This window comes from Acomys russatus, chromosome 16, assembly GCF_903995435.1.
Source record: "Acomys russatus chromosome 16, mAcoRus1.1, whole genome shotgun sequence".
Taxonomy (NCBI): domain Eukaryota; kingdom Metazoa; phylum Chordata; class Mammalia; order Rodentia; family Muridae; genus Acomys; species Acomys russatus.
This window is the reverse complement of record NC_067152.1, coordinates 15474155-15491346: the sequence shown is the minus strand read 5'-3', so window position 1 is coordinate 15491346 and position 17192 is coordinate 15474155. Positions and strand designations below refer to the sequence as shown.

Sequence of the window (17192 nt, the reverse complement as noted above, 5' to 3'; positions counted from 1 at the left end):
CCCGCCCCTGCCTCAAGGTAGGTACCAGACGACTTTTTGGAGCACTCGCCCACCCCGCTGGTTTCACTCCTTCTCCACCCTATTTTCCTGCTGGGAATCCCAGTGTGGCCTTGTAAATATTAACTCTGGAAACACCCGGACCTTTCTGGGGACAGAGTGCTCTGTGGCAGCAGAACTCATGCTGACCTTTTCCTTGGATGAGGCCACGGAGTCCCCCGCAGAGGAAGGAGGCAGAGCTGTCTCCTCTCCCGTCTCTGCTCCCCTAGCAGCTTGCTCACCTGAGGAGCCCTCTCACTGACAGCTGGGAAGCAAAATGTAGGCAGAAGGGGAGGGTTGTGCTGGCGGATGCTCTTTTTCTGCCTCCAGTGACATCTTGTATCGGGTGGGACAGCTTTACGTTGTGTTTGAGAGGGAAGCTCCCTGGGTGGGGGAGGGTAGTGCAGGGACCTCTTCTTGACTCCAACAGAATAGAGGAAGAATTCCGGATGCTTGCCAGAGTCCAACGCAGGGATGGGTCCTTGCACTGTGGCTGTGGAGCGTGGCTTCAGTAAGTCTCTTCAGAAAGGCTCTTGCCTTCTTGAATGTTGGTTGCTTTTCTTTTCTTTTCTTTTTTTTGCTTAAGGTTTGAACCTTAGAGTTCAATTAGAAGAACCTGTATGGAAAAATTTATTCCTGTTTCAGGAAGGAGTAAGGAAAATATTTGTTCCCATCATCAAAGTAGAAATGTAACTCACTGACAATGGAAACTATTTCTGGCCATTCTCAGACCAGAGAGGCGGGTGTGTGTGTGTGTGGCGTTAGTTGATTCAGGCAGGGCGGAAGAACTCAGGCACACTAAATTTTAGGGGTGAAATAACAGCGTAGAAATAAAAACTCCCCAAGGACACATAAACCAGCCTTTAATCAAACATAAACAACAGGCCACAAGTCCCGCTTCCCTCCCAGTGGCTCCAGGGCTGGCCGCTGCCTCAGTTCTGTGGCTGACAGACTGTGGCCCTAGTCGCTAGGACTGTAGGCGCGTTGGGTCTTTTCTGGCTCCTCGGAAGGTCCTCATTGGCATTAGACAACTTTTGGGGTACTCAGCTTACCCCCTCTGGGCTTTCTTCTTTCTCAACTGCCCCCCTACCCCTCAGTGGGAATCCCAGTGCCGCAGTTTCTGTCCCTGAGTTAGGCAACACTGGAAGGGCTCTGCCTGGCGGAGAGCAAAGGCCATTTACAAATCCAGAGTTGTATTTGGTCCCTTGGGGGGAAATCAGCTGATTAGAACAGTGGTGTTGCTGGGAATTGGGGTGTGTGTGTGTGTGTGTGTGTGTGTGTGTGTGTATGTTGACAGGGGGTGGAGGCTGGTGTGCATGGTGCTTCCAGGACAGGGTTATTAGGCTCATCACTTTTGTGCAAGTTTGCAGATGCCCATTAGGAAAAGTTAAAGAAGCCACTTGGCCCAAGATAGACCTCCCTGACCCAATTTTGAGTTCTGAGGTGGTCTGACCCTCCTTCTGTACAAGACGTTGATACTATGGAGTTCTGAATCCTAAACTGAAGTAAATTGAAAACAGATCTGAGACCTGTGCCTGAGAAGTGGCGCGGGTGGGGCTGTGCCAGTGACTATCTGGGAACATTCTGGGTTTATCTGGACACTTGGTGGCTGATGCCCACTGACACTTGACTTTCCTGAGTTGCTACTTTTCAGCCTGCCTTCTGGGATGCTCCTCTCACACTTTTCTGGCAGTGCTAGGCTCTAGCTTCCTAAAGGACAAGTGGGCACCTCTGTTGGCCTGAGCTGCTCTGCGTGGAGGGACCGTGGCATAGCCAGCCCTGTGGCTGAAGTGGGTAGGGCTTCTCCCTAAAGCAGGAGGTTCTAGCAGAAGCAGAGAAGCCGTGTGAGAGATAAAGGATCCAGAAAGGCCTGGGTGGTGGTGGTGAGGGGACCACTGCGAGGCTGTTTGCAGCATGAGCACCAATGGGAAAGGGGCTCCCGCCAGTCGCCAGTTCCATGAGACGAACTTCTCTTCGGGTGATGGCTCAGTTTACCAGGTAATTACTTGGCATCTGTTATGTTCAGAGTTAGGGGGAGCAGCAGTACCCTGTCCTGAAGAAACGGTTAGGTGGGTGTGGTGTCTCAGGACATTAACCCCAGCACTCGGGAGGCAGAGGCAGGCAGGTCTCTGTGAGATTGAGGTCAACCTGGTCTACATAGTGAATTTTAGAACAGCGAGGGCTACATAATGAGGAAGAGTCTGAGGCCTGGGAGTAGAGGTGGTCACTGGGGTCCTTGAGTCACTTAGTGACTACAAGAATCATACTTCGCTTGGCAGCAAAGCTGTGCCAATGTCTATACCTTTCTTAGATTTTGACTCTTCCGGTAGGAAACACTGAGGAAGATGGCTGTGTTTTCCCTGGCACTGGCAGAATGGCCCACGGGCACTTTGCTCTTTTCTCATCACTTGAAGCTTCTCTGTCGTGTCCTCAGCTGGGCTTAAGTGGGGGTAGTGACTGTTTCAGAAGTGGGTGGGTGTGGATCCTGCTTGGGGACCGTGAAGTTCAGGTGTATTCCTTCCGGGACTTTCCAGTCTCTCTGTCACCTCTCTTGGCTGTGTGGCTCAGCACTGCATGTGGCCGGTGCTGTCCCCTCTTTTCTGAGTCATTGCTAGATGTGTCCCACTTGTTTCTTTGAGTCATGGGGCCCTAGGCGGTCTTAACTGGCACATTTTGCAAACCCATTTGTGACATGGAGGAGAGGAAGGGGATGGTTGACAAGACAGCTTGGGTTGTACAGTGGTTACAATAGTCAGTTTGTCACATGGGACCTCAGGGAATGTGGCTGTGCACTAGCAGACGCAAAGGCAGTGGAGAGGAACCTGCAGAGAAGGCTCTGGAACAGCCACACGCTGTGAAGAGAAGGTCTGAGATGGGCATGCAGGAGCATAGCGATGTTTGGCCCGGCATGGTGACTTGTGCCTGTAGTCCCACCGGCTCTGGAGGTTGAGGCAGAAGGCTCACAGGATCAAAGGCAGCCTGGACAAGCAACCCTGTGTGAACCCTTTGCTTCCTGTGGCTGTCTTCCTGGGCCTTGTCACTCTTGGTATTATACTTTGATGAGGGTGTCTTTGTGCCCAATGCCCACCACTCCAACTCTGAGGTTCCGTCCCTCATTTGTACCCCTTTGCTGCCTGAGTTGGTGTTGCCTTCATATTTGACCTGACCAGTGACAGGTCTCCTGTCTAGATATGTCCTTCCTTCCTTCCTGCCTGCTTGTGTACCGTTGGCTGCCCAGGAGTCTTTTATGAAAACACAATATAATCACGTTCTTAAAGTGCAGGCTGAGCTACAGTACCAAAGGGGAGGCTCTTTGGTGTGGTCTCGGTCATTTAGGCGTGGACCCTAGCCTCACTTGTCAGCTCTTCCCAATACTTCTGCATGCCCTCTTGGGTGCCCATCATGGATGATGCCTTTCCAGAACATTCTTTGTAGGCTCCTCCACTCTCCCTTTGTATCTGCTGTTGCCTCTGCCAGACCCACCTCCCGTGAGGCTCTTGTTTCTCCTTCAGGTGCTAACTGAAACTCCCTGTCCTGTCACCCCTATTTGCTTGTCCACTCTCCCTTGTGTGGCTCATCCTCCCGTGGTACCGTGCGGCTACAGGTCTATAGGGTCATGTCTGCAGTTCCAATGGCCATTTCTCTAACTTGTTGGGCTGCAGAATCTGACCTGCCTGTCTTTAGCCTGCAGGACTTCTCCATCCGGCTGAGCATGATGGTGCATGGATTTTACTGCAAAGCATCCCAATGTCCTTGATGAGAAGCAGGCAGGGCAAGGAGGTGGGTGCTTTATAACGAGATATACATACCTGTTGCTGGCCAGAAATCAGAAACTGCCAAACCCAAGCTTCAGGAGAAGCGCCCCAGACTGCCTGGACCACGTCTTAAGTAATGATTTGTTTTCTTAGCATCTTCAGGAGCGACTGGCAATGCGAGGACAAATACCCCTAAGAGTGTGTTGGATGGATGGATGGATGATTATAGCCAATGCCTATTAATGCTATTAAGCATGCGCTGAGCACCGGGCTCTATCCTGAGAGCTTTACTCACTTTTCGTTTGTCGTTCTGTGTGATGGTCTTGCAGGAAGACACTGATTGGTCCCTGAGGTATAGCTGATGGGAGGATCCAGGCACCTGCTGCTTCAGGAACTATCTTAGGTCTTATTGCTGGAAGGGAGGAAGGTAACTCAAATTCAGGGCGCTCGAGTGATAACTGCCAGCCAGGACTGTCTGCAGAAGGGAGTGGAGGTGAGGGGTTGCACTCTGCAGGTGAAGCACGGTTGAAGGCAGACCCAGAAGCCCTGGGAAGGCCTCTGCCCTGCCTCACTGTGGGAGTCTTTGGCTCCTCATATTTGCTGCCAAGAGTCAGAGAGAGCACACTGGGTAATGTGATTCAGTGATCAGATCCTGGGGGCCAAATAAAGGAGAGATCTCCATCCCGTGTTTTTACGGCGCACCAGTGGAACCCAGCACATACAGGTTGTTCATTCAAAGGAACGGCCTTTCTCATGGTCATCTGGTCCAACAGGACAAGCCTGAGTGAGGCCAAAAGAGATGAAGTGACACAGCCAGTGTCTGTCCAAGGAACCCAGACCTGGTAGTCCTCTGTGGTGTCCAGAGTGTGGGCAGGGCTGATCAGCCCCTCACTGGAGAAAGGCCACCCTTGGTTGCTTAGTGTGCCAAATGGCCCTCTGCTTTGTGACTTGGCGTGTCTGATGCCGGTGTGTGCTCTCTAGTCAGCACACGCCTCCTTTGACTCAGCAAATCAAGTGAAATGTAGTCATGTATGCCAGCAAGATGCATCAGCAGCTCCCCTCGTCCCTCATCCCTCGTCCCTCGTCCCTCATCCCTCATCCCTCTCCAGAAAGCAAACCCAGAAACTTTTTTTTTTTGGAGACAGGGTTTCTCTATGTTATCTTGGCTGTCCTGGACTGGCTTTGTAGACCAGGCTGGCCTCGAACTCATAGCGATCCACCTGCCTCTGCCTCCCGAGTGCTGGCATTAAAGGTGGGCACTACCACCACCAGCTGCACACCCAGAAACCTTGGCCCAGCAGTTCCTCCTAGAAGTATGTCACTCTGGGCAGTAATCAAATAAAGTTCTTTCTAAATAATAAAGGCTCACTCAAGGATATCCATTGTCATAGTGTTTATTCGGGCAAACTGAACAACCACGTTGCCCAACCCCAGAGGATTAGCTAACCCAGGTTGTACCCTTCTGATGTGTTCTGCCGCCAGGGGAGTTTGCTGACTAATACTGAAGTGTTCACGCCAGCTGGCTGCAGTGGTGCTGAGGACCAGTCAGAAAACCCGGCTTTCTGTAATGGGGTCTCAGGTTAGGTTTGATATAAATTCATAATATCCATTTTTTTTTTTCCGAGACAGGGTCTCTCTGTGTTAGCCTTGGCTGTCTGGACTCACTTTGTAGACCAGGCTGGCCTCGAACTCACAGTGATCCGCCTGCCTCTGCTTCCCGAGTGCTGGGGTTAAAGGGGTGCACCACCACGCCCAGCATAATATCCATTTTTAAAAAGGAAATATATACATGATTATGTCCACAATTAAGTTGGAAAACTTAGGTGTTGGAGATAATGGCACAGTATGCATGCTTGTGCCAAGACATGAGAGCCTGAGTTGTGTCTCTAGCACTCATGTAAGAAAAAAAAACAAAAACAAAACTGGGGTCACAGTGTATGGCTCTAACCCCAGCAGTGGGAAGGGGCAAATAGGAAGATTCCTAGACCTTGCTCACCAGTCTTTCTGAGCTGATAAGCTACCAGGGTCAGTGAAAGACCCTGTGTTTAAAAGCGTTATGGAGGAAGACACCCAAGGGTTGAACTCTGGTCTGTGCACACCCAACAGTTTGCTGGATGAGATGGGTAGGGTGGGTGAGTGCGTGGACAGAAGGGAAGCTCACAGTATTGCTGTTTGGGAAGGTTTTTGTCTTAAAGAAGTCATGTTTCTTTTGATTCCAGCATAGTTTGCTTTTAGAATACAAACCTTGCTGAGAAAACCGGAAACATCTGCAAACCAGCCACCTCCCCTCCCCTGTCTTCGCATGGTAAATTCCCAGACTTGAGAGGGGACATGTGACCTGTGCCTGTGAGAGGCAGCGCACAGCTGGAGAAGGAAGGAGCGTACCCACTTGGCCCTGTGCAGAGGCCTGGCTGCACACTTCCAGTCAAGGACAAATGTCCTGTCCTGAGCACAGAAAGATGACATACTCTTCTCCACATAGGAATCCAGGTCTCCCCAGCACGACACCGTAGACGAATGACCTCAGGGGTGTCTCAAGTGGCTTGTTTTTTTTTTTTTTTTTTTTTTTGAGAAGACTTATAAAAGCAGCCTCCACTCTTGACAGTGAGATAGACACAATTAGTTCTGTTTTGTCTACATAAAGCCCAGCAAGGAGGACAAAGAGCAGATGAGATGATAAAATCTGTGTGAGATGATAAAATCTGTTTGACAGGGCAGAGGGCAGGTAGAGGCCTCACCTGGGGTACCTGCTGGACACTGGACTTCATCTCTCAGGAACTCCTTTTCTAGAATTTCCCTCTGAAAGAGCAGATCTACACTCTACAGAGAGGGGTTTTCGGTACCTCCAACTACATTTCAAAAAGGCCCTATTTTGGTTGGCTTGCTTATAAAAGACAAGCGAATATTTTATTATTGTTGTTGTTGTTATTATTATTATTATTTTCTGAGACTGGGTTTCTCTGTGTAGCCCTGGCTGTCCTGGACTCACTTTGTAGACCAGGCTGGCCTCAAACTCACAGCCATCCACCTGCCTCTGCCTCCTGAGTGCTGGGATTCTAGGCATGCTTCATCACACCTGGCAAGTGAATACTTTTTTTTAAAGGTAAAGGTAATACTTTGCATGCCCAAGGGCATATGCTGTCCTTGAAACCCCAATGTCCAACAGTAAATTATTTGATTCCTTACAACAGTAGCCCTTGTGTGGGAGGCAGGTATAAACTTCCATTAAGGACAAACTACTCAGTCAGCCAAACTCAGAGCTGTGTACCCAAACTAGGTGGGCCAGAAACCCACTGTAGGGTTTGCCTTGGGGTTGGGTGGGGCAAACCTGGGCCACTGATTGTGTAAAGAGGTTTGCTTAAGACTTATTTGCACGGGTTAGTGCAGAAGGGTTTATTTAGACTTTCTCTGCCCTTCTGTGCTTTTGTTCTCTGCCAGTGGTTGTTGGGCTCGGTGAGCTGGTCTCCTCGGCACCAGGCTGTGGAAAGCGTAATCAAATCACAACCCTCGTTTTCTGCGTTACGTAATTTTGCAGAATGGACGCAGAGGCTCCTGGGAGAACTGTCTTTCCTCCTGTGAATTTTAAGGGCCATTTATAAAATGAGAAGCTGTGTTGAATAGATGACCGTGAACGGGGCAGATTAGCCTTAATTCACCTTTCCTGTGTCTCTGAGGTTGAGTGGCCTTTGCCCGTGGCGCCTTCATGGAAACAGTTCTAAATATAGTTCCTGTTTGTTGTTGAATAATGACACGGGAGGACGGGCGGTAGGGTTTCCAACTCCTTCCAGTCAGCAAGCAGGACAGAAGGCATCCTGTGTAGAGGGCCACTTGAGGGTTTGTGCCCTCGGCATTCAGGCTGAGTTGCTACTCTGGGCTTATTGAGTGTGAAGTGTGACCAGTCTCTGGGCTTCGTGGGACATAGCCACACTCTCTCCCGATGCCTCTAATTGATTCCTACTGGTCCACAGGTGAACAGAAGGCATATGAGTGACATTCTACCAGGCCCTGGGTCTTTTGCTTCTCCATCTGCAGGTGTTGGCTAATGTTCTAGGGAACAGAGAGCATCCAGGGCCATGAATACCTGTCTGGTGTTTTGCAGAGATCATTACAGGATGCTAGAAGGATCACAGGCCTGGTAGTACCCTGGAGTTGCAGACTTTGCCACCTGTGACTTTGAATTCTTATTTCTGGTCAGATGAGGGGTGGGGTTATATTGCTTTCTTGGCCTGAAGAGGTATTTTGGTCTTGTTGTGTTGTGTTGTAACAGTTTAAACTGAATAATGAAACTTTATGAACTGGCCCAGGACATACTATTCCATCTTCCCGCCTGTATTTCCATGCAGTTTCTTGATGAATCCTCAGCTGCTGGCAGACCTACTTTGAGGCATCAGCAGGCTCCATGTCACATGACCCAAGACTACCAGGTATTTCACCCTACTTGGTAAACACTATGTAAATGACCCAGGCTCCTCGGGGGCCATCTTGGTGCAATGAAGATGTGTCAGGCACCGAGGGATAGGAGGACAGGTTTTATTATAATTCTTTCCATTTTGTAACTTTGGACTGGGAAAGTAGAGCCTCACAGGGAGGCTGGACATAGTGGGGGATAATTACCTCAGCACTTAGGAAATTGCAGCATCTTCAATTGCTTTTAATATTGGGAACTTGATATTCTCTGCCTCTCTGTCTCTCTGTGTCTGTGCCTCTGTCTGTTGCTTCTCTCTCTCTCTCTCTCTCTCTCTCTCTCTCTCTCTCTCTCTCTCCAGGACAGGGTTTCTCTGTGTAGTCCTGGCTATCCTGGAACTAGCTCTGTAGATCAAGCTGGCCTTGAACTCACAGAGATCTGCCTGCCTCTGCTTCCTGACTGCTGGGATTAAAGGCATGCACCACCACCGCCTGGCCAGTCATGATTTCTAAAAGTCATACTGAAAAATGGATCATGTTTTTCTCTTGCATCGTGATTTAGTGATATGTAATCTTTGCGTCTCTTTGGGGACTTAGCAAGCTTCTCTTCTTGTGGGAAACACTTTGAAATTTGATCCTGTTGTCCATTTCACTTAGATGGCTAGGAGGTTCGGAGCTCAATGTGGGGAAAGAGACACAGCGAGTGCTTCTGTAAATCATGTTTTCAGATTTATTTTACCCCCTTTCTGTGATAAGACTCTTGGGTTTGATGGTTTTATGTCTTGTTGTTGGTTATCTTGAGCAGTTGGGAAAGAAGAGAGTCGAGGGTCTTTTATAAACCATTACATAACAAAACTAGGGGACAGCCTGAGGGTTGCATATGAAGACAGTTTTGGAATGGGAAGCCTTTCTGAAGCAGGTTGACATTATCTAAGGGAGGAGACCCACCAGCCCGACTGCCGTGGCTAGAATCCTGGCTCTGAGGTTTTATCGGCCGTGTAACCCGGATAAGTGGCCTGTCCTCTCTGTCATTTGCTTTCCACATTTGCAAAATGGGTCTGTCTCCTGCCTCAGGGGTTGCTGTGAGGATCAGCTGAGCTAATATACAGAACCATAACCTAGGAAGTGTGTGTGGAGCCGGGCGGTGATGGCAAACGCCTTTAATCCCAGCACTCGGGAGGCAGAGGCAGGTGGATAGCTGTGAGTTTGAGGCCAGTCTGGTCTACAAAGCGAGTCCAGGACAGCCAAGGCTACACAGAGAAACCCTGTCTTGAAAAACAAAGCAAAACAACAACAACAACAACAGAAATGAGTCTGGGTCACAGATGCATCCTGCTTGCTCGATCTGTTGGCAGCATTTATCCCATGTTTCTGCAGATGGCACCTTGGCCTCTGAACGCTTCTCTCCCAGGCTTCCCACACTGACTTCTTTACCCCCAAGTCAGCCTTTTCTGGGTGTCATTAGCCAGGCCTCTTTTAAATATTTTGTAGTGAGAAGACCTCCCCTGCAGGCTTGGCACACTTTCCCAGGGTACTAAGGACATGCTTTCTGTCTCCGGGCACCATGGGCCTTGACTTGCCCCAGTGATCTCTGTGCCTCGGTAGTGGTGGCTCATCCTGGGCGATTACCTTGTAAGGCCACATTGTTTCTCTATGCCTTAGTTCCCCTACAGTACTCGAGGGGTGCTTTCGACTTCCTTGTTACCTGCAGGGAAGCTGGATTCTATCCCGTGCCCCATGGGTGGACATTTTAAGTATTGAAGGCTTGTCTTCAGGGAGCTGGGATTAAAAAGTCAACAGTACCTTGGGACTGAAACATTCTAGTACTTTCTTCCCTTGCTCCTTAACAGAATGTTGACAAAGTGGACGACTGGGTGAAAGAAGAATTTCCCGCCATTTGGGTAGTTTGGCTATAAGGAGACAGACTTCCCAGCTCCTCTGGCCCAACAGGTGGATGTGTGGACGGGTGGAGGATGACACTCCCCAAGACTTTGACAAAATGCTTTCTCCTGTGTAACAATAGGGCTTGGGAAGGGAATCAAGCTAACAAAAGCTGGTAGGAGACATAGGACTCAGGGTCTAGCTGCAAATAAAGCAGGAAGGCTTGCGCCAGTGGTCCCCCACCCCCTTTTTAAAAAATTACTCTCTATTCTTGGTAGTTCTAGGAGGTCCCCCCCTCCCTGATGTAGAATGAGATCACCCAGTTAAACATGAACTGATCCATTTAAGAGGAAAATTCAGTAATTCACATACTGATTTTTCAAGGAAATGTGGGTAGGAGGTGATGGAGCTACGCACAAAAATGGTCAAAAAATGCCCAAAGAAATGACAACACAGTGAATGCGCATCCCTATGACAGACAGAAGTCCTCCATCTGTCTGACCATGCTGGTTCTCTTCGGAAGATCTCGGGATGCCTAGAGCAACCTGGGGCCGCTCGAGTTTTCTTCAGTGGGTCACTGTGAGTGGAGCTCTGGCCTACCTGCTCCTGAGCCCTCAGCTGCATGGCTAGTCCAACTTCAGCTTTGTGAAGCTTTGAGGCTCTGAGGTATAGTTCTTATCCTTATTTAGGAAATATTTAAATTTTAAAAATCAATCTGGTAGTAGTGGCTTGGGCCTATAATCCCAGTGACCAGGAGGTAGAAGCAGGAGGGTATGGAAACCCATTGCAAAAACCAAATAGCAACAAACCAACAAAAAAGCAAAAAAGAGGTGGGGGTGATGAGGGGGAAAAACATTCAAATCCGCTTTAAAGAGATACATAAAACATACATTTATGCAATAGCAAGGCGTCTTAATAAATGTGCACAGTGTATAAATTCATATAAGGGTAAATCTATCTGCACCTCATATTTCTCATTCCCTTAGGATGAAAGTATTCAAAATCACCCTTTCCCAGCTCTTTTTCAGATACAGAGGGCATCATTAGTGTCACTGTTTCGGTTTCAATATTTGTAAAGCCTGCGTGTATTTACTAAATGACTTTTTTTTTTTTTTTCCTAAGAAAAGCTGTTGCAAACGAAACATGGACCTTCTGGTAGTTTTAATATAGAGAAAATAAGGGACTGTTACAGAAGCTATTTATTATTGAGCTCCCCAGAGCCAGGAATCAGAGCCTGCCTTGGTTACCTGTTACTGTGTAACAGAAGGGTCTGGAGTTCAGTAACTTAAACTGGCCTGTGCTTCCAGTCTCCTGCAGGGGTGTGGACCAGGCTTCTGGGCTGGACGGTTCTGGTTGAGGGTCACTCATAAGGCGGAGGGGACGGTTCTGGTTGAGGGTCACTCATAAGGTGGAGGGCAAGTCGAAGTTCTGGGCTTTAGTCACCTCAGGGCTTGGCCACGCTGGAGGATGTGCCTGCCTCTGGGCCCATTCCCAGAGTCGGGGCCTCTCTGAGGATCCTCACAATACCCCAGCTGGCTTCTCTAGAGCTTAGCAACGACCTATTCTGTCAGATCTGAAACCGGCTTCTAGTCCTGGCATTGCACATTTCCCCACGAGGGACCCCAGGGAGACTGGTTAACTTACCCAGAGTTCCTAGAAGCTAGGGATGGGACTAGGACCTTGCCTCTAATGCTGTCTAGTCCCTGTTTTTTGTCTAGATACCCACAGTGTAGTGTAGTGTGTGTGTGTGTGTGTGTGTGTGTGTGTGTGTGTGTGTGTGTGTGTGTGTTTAAATGCTGTGCTCTTAGAGTTGATCCCAGGAACTCCTTTTGGGTCACAGTGTTTCCGTCCAGCTGTCTGATGGGACCAGAGTGGCTCACACTAAAGTCACTGCTTGGATCGTCATCTTGCCTTTGAGAGGCATTTTGTCTTTTGCACTCGCTACTCACTCTTGGTCTTCTGTTTCTTTCTTCTACCTCATTCTTCTATGGCTGGGTGTCCCTGAGGCAGGGCAGTTCCTGAGGGAAGGCCTGGTTTCTGTGTTGCTTGCTAGCCATGGGGCTCAGGGACAGCGAGGCTCCCTGGCGGCTGTCGCTGTTATGTTTACCACCTTGGCAACAAGCAGCTGCTGTTGGCACTGTGGCCTAGAGTCCTTGGCCAGGGACCTACTTGGGTTTGGGGGCCCCCCGACTCCATGGCATGAGTTGGTCTGTGGCCAAGCCGGAACAGTGGCTCTTTCTTTTCAGAAAGTAAAGGATTATTAATATGCCTTTCTAAATTAGAGAAGGAATGGCCACTCCTCACAGATGATTTAGAGACATTTAAAAATGCTAATAATTAATCTTTTTCTTTAGCATATTATCAGTTTTGCATATTCATATATACATTTACAAACATAATTGGAAAAAAATACAATTGTGCTTATACTGGTGTGTGTGTGTGTGTGTGTGTGTGTGTGTGTGTGTCCCCAGCTTCTTCATTTAACACTACTTTGTAATAATTTTCATGTGTCACTAGGTGGTTGGTAACAACATGGCTTTCAATCGCTGTATAACATCCCATCATCTCCGTGTGAACTATAGAAAGAGTTTAAATGCACCTCCCTGCCAAGGACCAACTGTGCTATGATGTAATTCCATACCACACAGACAGCAGAGAAGAGAAGGGTGCAGCTTACTGCCTGCCACAAGACCTGGGTCGGACTCCAGCTTGCCACCTGGACACACTATTTCTACTTGGGAGTCTCAGTTTCTCTGGTGCCGGGACCACTGCTTTACAATTATGAGGGTTAATGGGATAACCAGCATCTGCAGAGATGCTCCACAAGGAGAAAGTTCACTTCGTTTTGTTGAAGACCCAGGCTCTGTTACTTCCATACTGGCATTTCCCCACAGACATCCTACAGCTATGACTTTGGAATCGTAGCTGTGGTATGTGCTCTGGACATCGCCAGGTCGTTTGGAGGAGGTTGTGTGTAAGTCAGGAGAGCTGAGTGTTTATGATGGCCTTGTTGGGTAACCGGTCTTTTGGAAGGCTGAGAGTGGTAGAGATGGCCTCAGCTGTGATGGTGAAAGAGACAAGGGCAGCCTGGGGCCCTTGAGGTGGGGGGAATGGAGTACAGGTACTAGGGCATGGAGCGGTGCTAAGGCTAAATACTAACCGGAGCTGCTCGGGGTCATTTGGAATAACTTTCTAAAGAGTTGTCTGTCTCTGGGACTTCTCTAGTGGGGAAACGAGAGGCCCTGTTCTGAGTTAGAGGTGAGGGGTGTTTGTGGCCCGACTCCCCACCCTACTGCAGTTGAGTCTGTATGTGTGGACTCACAGATGGGGAGGACAGACAAACGGCTTTGGTTTGGTCCTCTTAGCCTCTTCACTTGTCTGGTGTGTTCTCAGTACCCACGACACCTGTTTACCTCTGGGGCTCAGGAAGTAAAGTGTTGGATGAGTGGCTGAAGACAGGAAAATGGCCAGCCAGGTCCGAGGCTCAAGTGGAGATTCCTGAGGGTGTTTCAGCTGGGTGCCCAGGTGTCAAGAAGAACTCCTCCTTGCCAGCATCAGTCCTCTGGTCACATTTTGCCCCTCTAAACAAGTGGGGATGGCTTGCCCCACCTGTTAGGGCCTGGGGAACCTGTTCACTAGGGCTTTGTGGCCTGCTGCTCGCAAGGTGGGCACTGAACACAAAGGAGAGCACAGAGCAGGCAGTCCTGGAGGCGTCTTCTGACAGGAGCTTGTGGGCAGGGCTACTGGGAAGATGGGTCTCTGAGGTTCACTGGCAGTGAAATATGGGGCGAGTGGTCGTTCTATGACCATATTTCTGTCCAGGTGTCTGGGACAACATAAATAAAAGGCAAGTAGCCTGGCAGGTCCTATGCAGGCTTGTTATACCCCAGTTGCTTAGAGACCCTGAAGGCTGCATAACTTGTAGTCTGCTTCTGCCTTCGTGGTCTGGTTGGCATGGCTCTACCGCCTCGCTCAGCTTTCCTGCAGACCTCCCTACAGAACTGAGTCTTAATGCAAAGCAGATGATGTGGGCCCATCAGTTTGTGGGGTGACTGCCTTCATTCTCCCTGCCTTCACCCCCAGGAGCTTCACTTCAGGAGGGAGTGAGAGGGGTCCACGCCTGACTTGGCTCTCCTCTGTTTTTCTGTTTCCTTTGCCACAAGGGTCCTTTTTACCTGTTCTTCAATTCAATGGCTTCTGACATCCTCCTCTGGCTGGTGTGATCTGTCTGGGGTGCCAAGCTCAGGCTTTAAAGAAGAGGGGGGCAGGGACATGGAAGGACTAGAGACTCAGGCTTCCTTCCTAGCTTTCAGAAGGAAATCATGGTTGGTAAAGTAAATGATACCATTATCTATATTTGGTGTATCAAGGAGACAAATGGCTCCAATTCAGATTATAGAGGCATTCCTTCGAATTGTGTGTCTGTCACACAGGACTTCTGGGATAGACACATGGCAAGCCTCAAGTGTCAACCTGGGGCCTCTGATAGTGGCTTTGCTTTTATATAGCCCCTAGAGCAGTGGCTCTCAACCTATGGGTCATGACCCCTTGGGGGGGGTCATATATCAGAGATCCTGCATATCAGGTATTTACATTATGATTTACAACTGCAGCAAAATTACAGTTATGAAGTAGTAAGGAAAATAACCTTGTGGTTGGGGTCACCACAACGTGAGCAAGTGTATTAGAGGGTTGCAGCGTTAGGAAGGTTGAGAGCCGCTATCCTGGAGGGTTGGGATATCCAGGACGTTGCATCATGGATTGATTGATGCAGGGCTGTCCTGAAAGCTCTGTGGGGAGGAGTGCTTGCTGCCAAACCTAACAACCTGAGTCCAGTTCTGGGACCCACATGGTGGAAGGCGTGTACTATAGTATATATTGGTGTGTGTGTGTGTGTGTGTGTGTGTGTGTGTGTGTGTGTGTGTGTGTGTGTTACATATATGCATTTGGATGCATGCAACCCCACCCACCCCCATTTACCCCCACCCACTAAATAATGTAATAAAAATGTTAAGTCGTGTAGTTTTGCACATTTCTCATCTTATACACACACTAGAAAGGTAGAAGCCACTTCCATGTCCTCCTGAGCTGACTCGCATCTACTTCTGCCTTCTCCTGTGACTTCTTCTCCCATGTTTGTTTTGCTCTGCTCTGCTCCCCTCCCCCTCCCTCCCTCCCACACCTGCTGACCTGGGCTTGGTATGCTCTTTGTTGTGGAGTCTGGAGTGCAGTGCCACCTGCTTCTTGCTGTCTACCTGTCTCTGTATTCCACCATGCTGCCAGTGTGTCTGTTTTTCACCCCCCCACCCCCACCCCTGTAAGGAAAGATGCTGCTGCTTTGTGAGAGTGAGCCCTTGGCTTGGTGTGCTTACAGCCGTGCTTTGCAGGGTCTGTGCTCAGTGTGTGCTTGGGCTCAGCAGGTCTTGAGAGTGTTTTCTCAGCGGACTCTCTTCTCTAAGGGGGTGTCCATCAAGGGTGCTGCAGTAAGGAGCCTCTTTAAAGTCTAAAACCAGGTTCTGAGGGTATTGGAAGGCAGCCCAGCTAAGTTCAAGTGTGGCCTTCAGCCCTTTTCCACCTTGTTGACTTTGAGTGATAATAAGTCACATTACCTCTGCCCTTGGCCCAGGTGGTTCGTCTTGACTCCATGATGTCCCAGACATTCCTGCAGCAGCTCTAGAGAAAAGCATCAATCTTACACCACTTTACTAGACTTAAAGCAACTCAGACGTGGGCGAGTGCTGGTCTGCCAGGCAGACCGCCGGAGGCAGCCTCCAGCTCCGCCCCTGCCAACTACTATACTGTGGTGTTTGATAGCTATGCTGTGACTTACCAGTACTCCCCAGGGCTCACCCTCCAGTCTAGTCTTTGCCACCAAACAGAGGGACAGTGTTCACACTGCTTTTTTTTTTTTTTTTCCCCTCTCTTTCTTTTTCTTCAGAGCCCAAATGAGGTGAAATGTAATAGATGGAGCAAATGTGAGTTTCTTTAGTTTCTTTCCTAAGGACAGGGAGTGGGGCAAGGAAACAGAGAGACATTCGTGCCCTGCTTGGCAGCCTCTGTGGAAGAGGGCAGGCCCAGAGAGAGAAACTGTGGGGAATCCCCCACGTCACGAGTGACTTGTCTCATTGTAGAGGTTCTCTTAGCCTGCCCTGCAGTTCTGAAAATCGATGAGTAGGTGGCAGGAAACGCTTCCTGGACAAGGGACATGTTGCTGAGAGCCGTCCTATAGATAGTCAGAACAGAGACCTAGTACCCCTCCTGTTTTTGAGATAGTGTGGACTATAGCAGGAGCATCCTCTGATGAGACCTCTGACAGGCCACACGTTGACAGTGCAACTGAAGAAATCGCTGTCAAGGGAACCACTGGCCCATCCTGGTCTTCTCTTGAAGTCCTGGCTCATGTCCTTGGAAGGAGCTTCAGCAAGGACATGGGCACTGGATTTTCATTCTGCTCCCAGTGTCCTCAGGTGTGTGTACATTGCAGAGACACTTAGGTGGTGCCCGGGGACAATGTGACCCTCCAAACCCCATGTCAGAGTACAGCTGGGCTATGTGGGTTCCTCACAAGGAACATGGCAGAGTTGGCTGAGAGAAGGGGGCTGACCAGAAGTGAGTCTAGAAGGATACAGAAACCAGAGGCAAAAGCTCAGGAAGGGATCCCTGGGCCTCAGGGTGGTCCCAGCATCTCCTGGGGATCTTGTCAGAACTATCGTAAGTCCAGGCTGGCGGGCAGTACTAGGGTTCAGATCTCTATCTTTCTCAGCTCCCCCCAGGGTGTCAGGATACATGGAAGAGTTCTGAGAAATGGGCCTGCCTCTCATTTCCTTGGGAGCTGAACCCAAACCAAGCCCACAGTGAAGAAAGCTGTGGGAGTGCCTGTGGGCACATAGCCGCCTGCTGGGGACCGTGCATTGTGTATTATGGTCAAGAGCCTGGGGTGTGGGGAGGCTCCTGTCCTCTTGTCTGGCTGCCATGGTGAGCCTTTCTCTTCTTTGGTCTCTAGTCTGATGTGTCATCCCAGTGGCGTTACTTTTGGGGAAAGTATTTTTTAGCAGGTGGGAGCTACGGGTAAATAGCTTTGTCGGGCACTTTCACTTTTCTTGCTTATATTGTTCA

General features: G+C 49.4%; 1 protein-coding gene across 8 annotated transcripts in view; it reads left to right on the top strand.

The window, feature by feature from the left end:
* The window catches only part of Msi2 (musashi RNA binding protein 2), a 363622-nt gene that overhangs the window by 54510 nt on the left and 291920 nt on the right, over positions 1–17192 (top strand). For 5 of the 8 annotated variants that reach the window (XM_051158261.1, XM_051158257.1, XM_051158256.1 and 2 more), the window contains exon 6: positions 8135–8215. The exons of the other annotated variants lie outside the window; for them this stretch is intronic. In XM_051158261.1, the coding sequence (XP_051014218.1) occupies positions 8135–8215 (81 nt within the window). The remainder of the gene's footprint in view (positions 1–8134; positions 8216–17192) is intronic. 8 annotated transcript variants of the gene reach the window in all.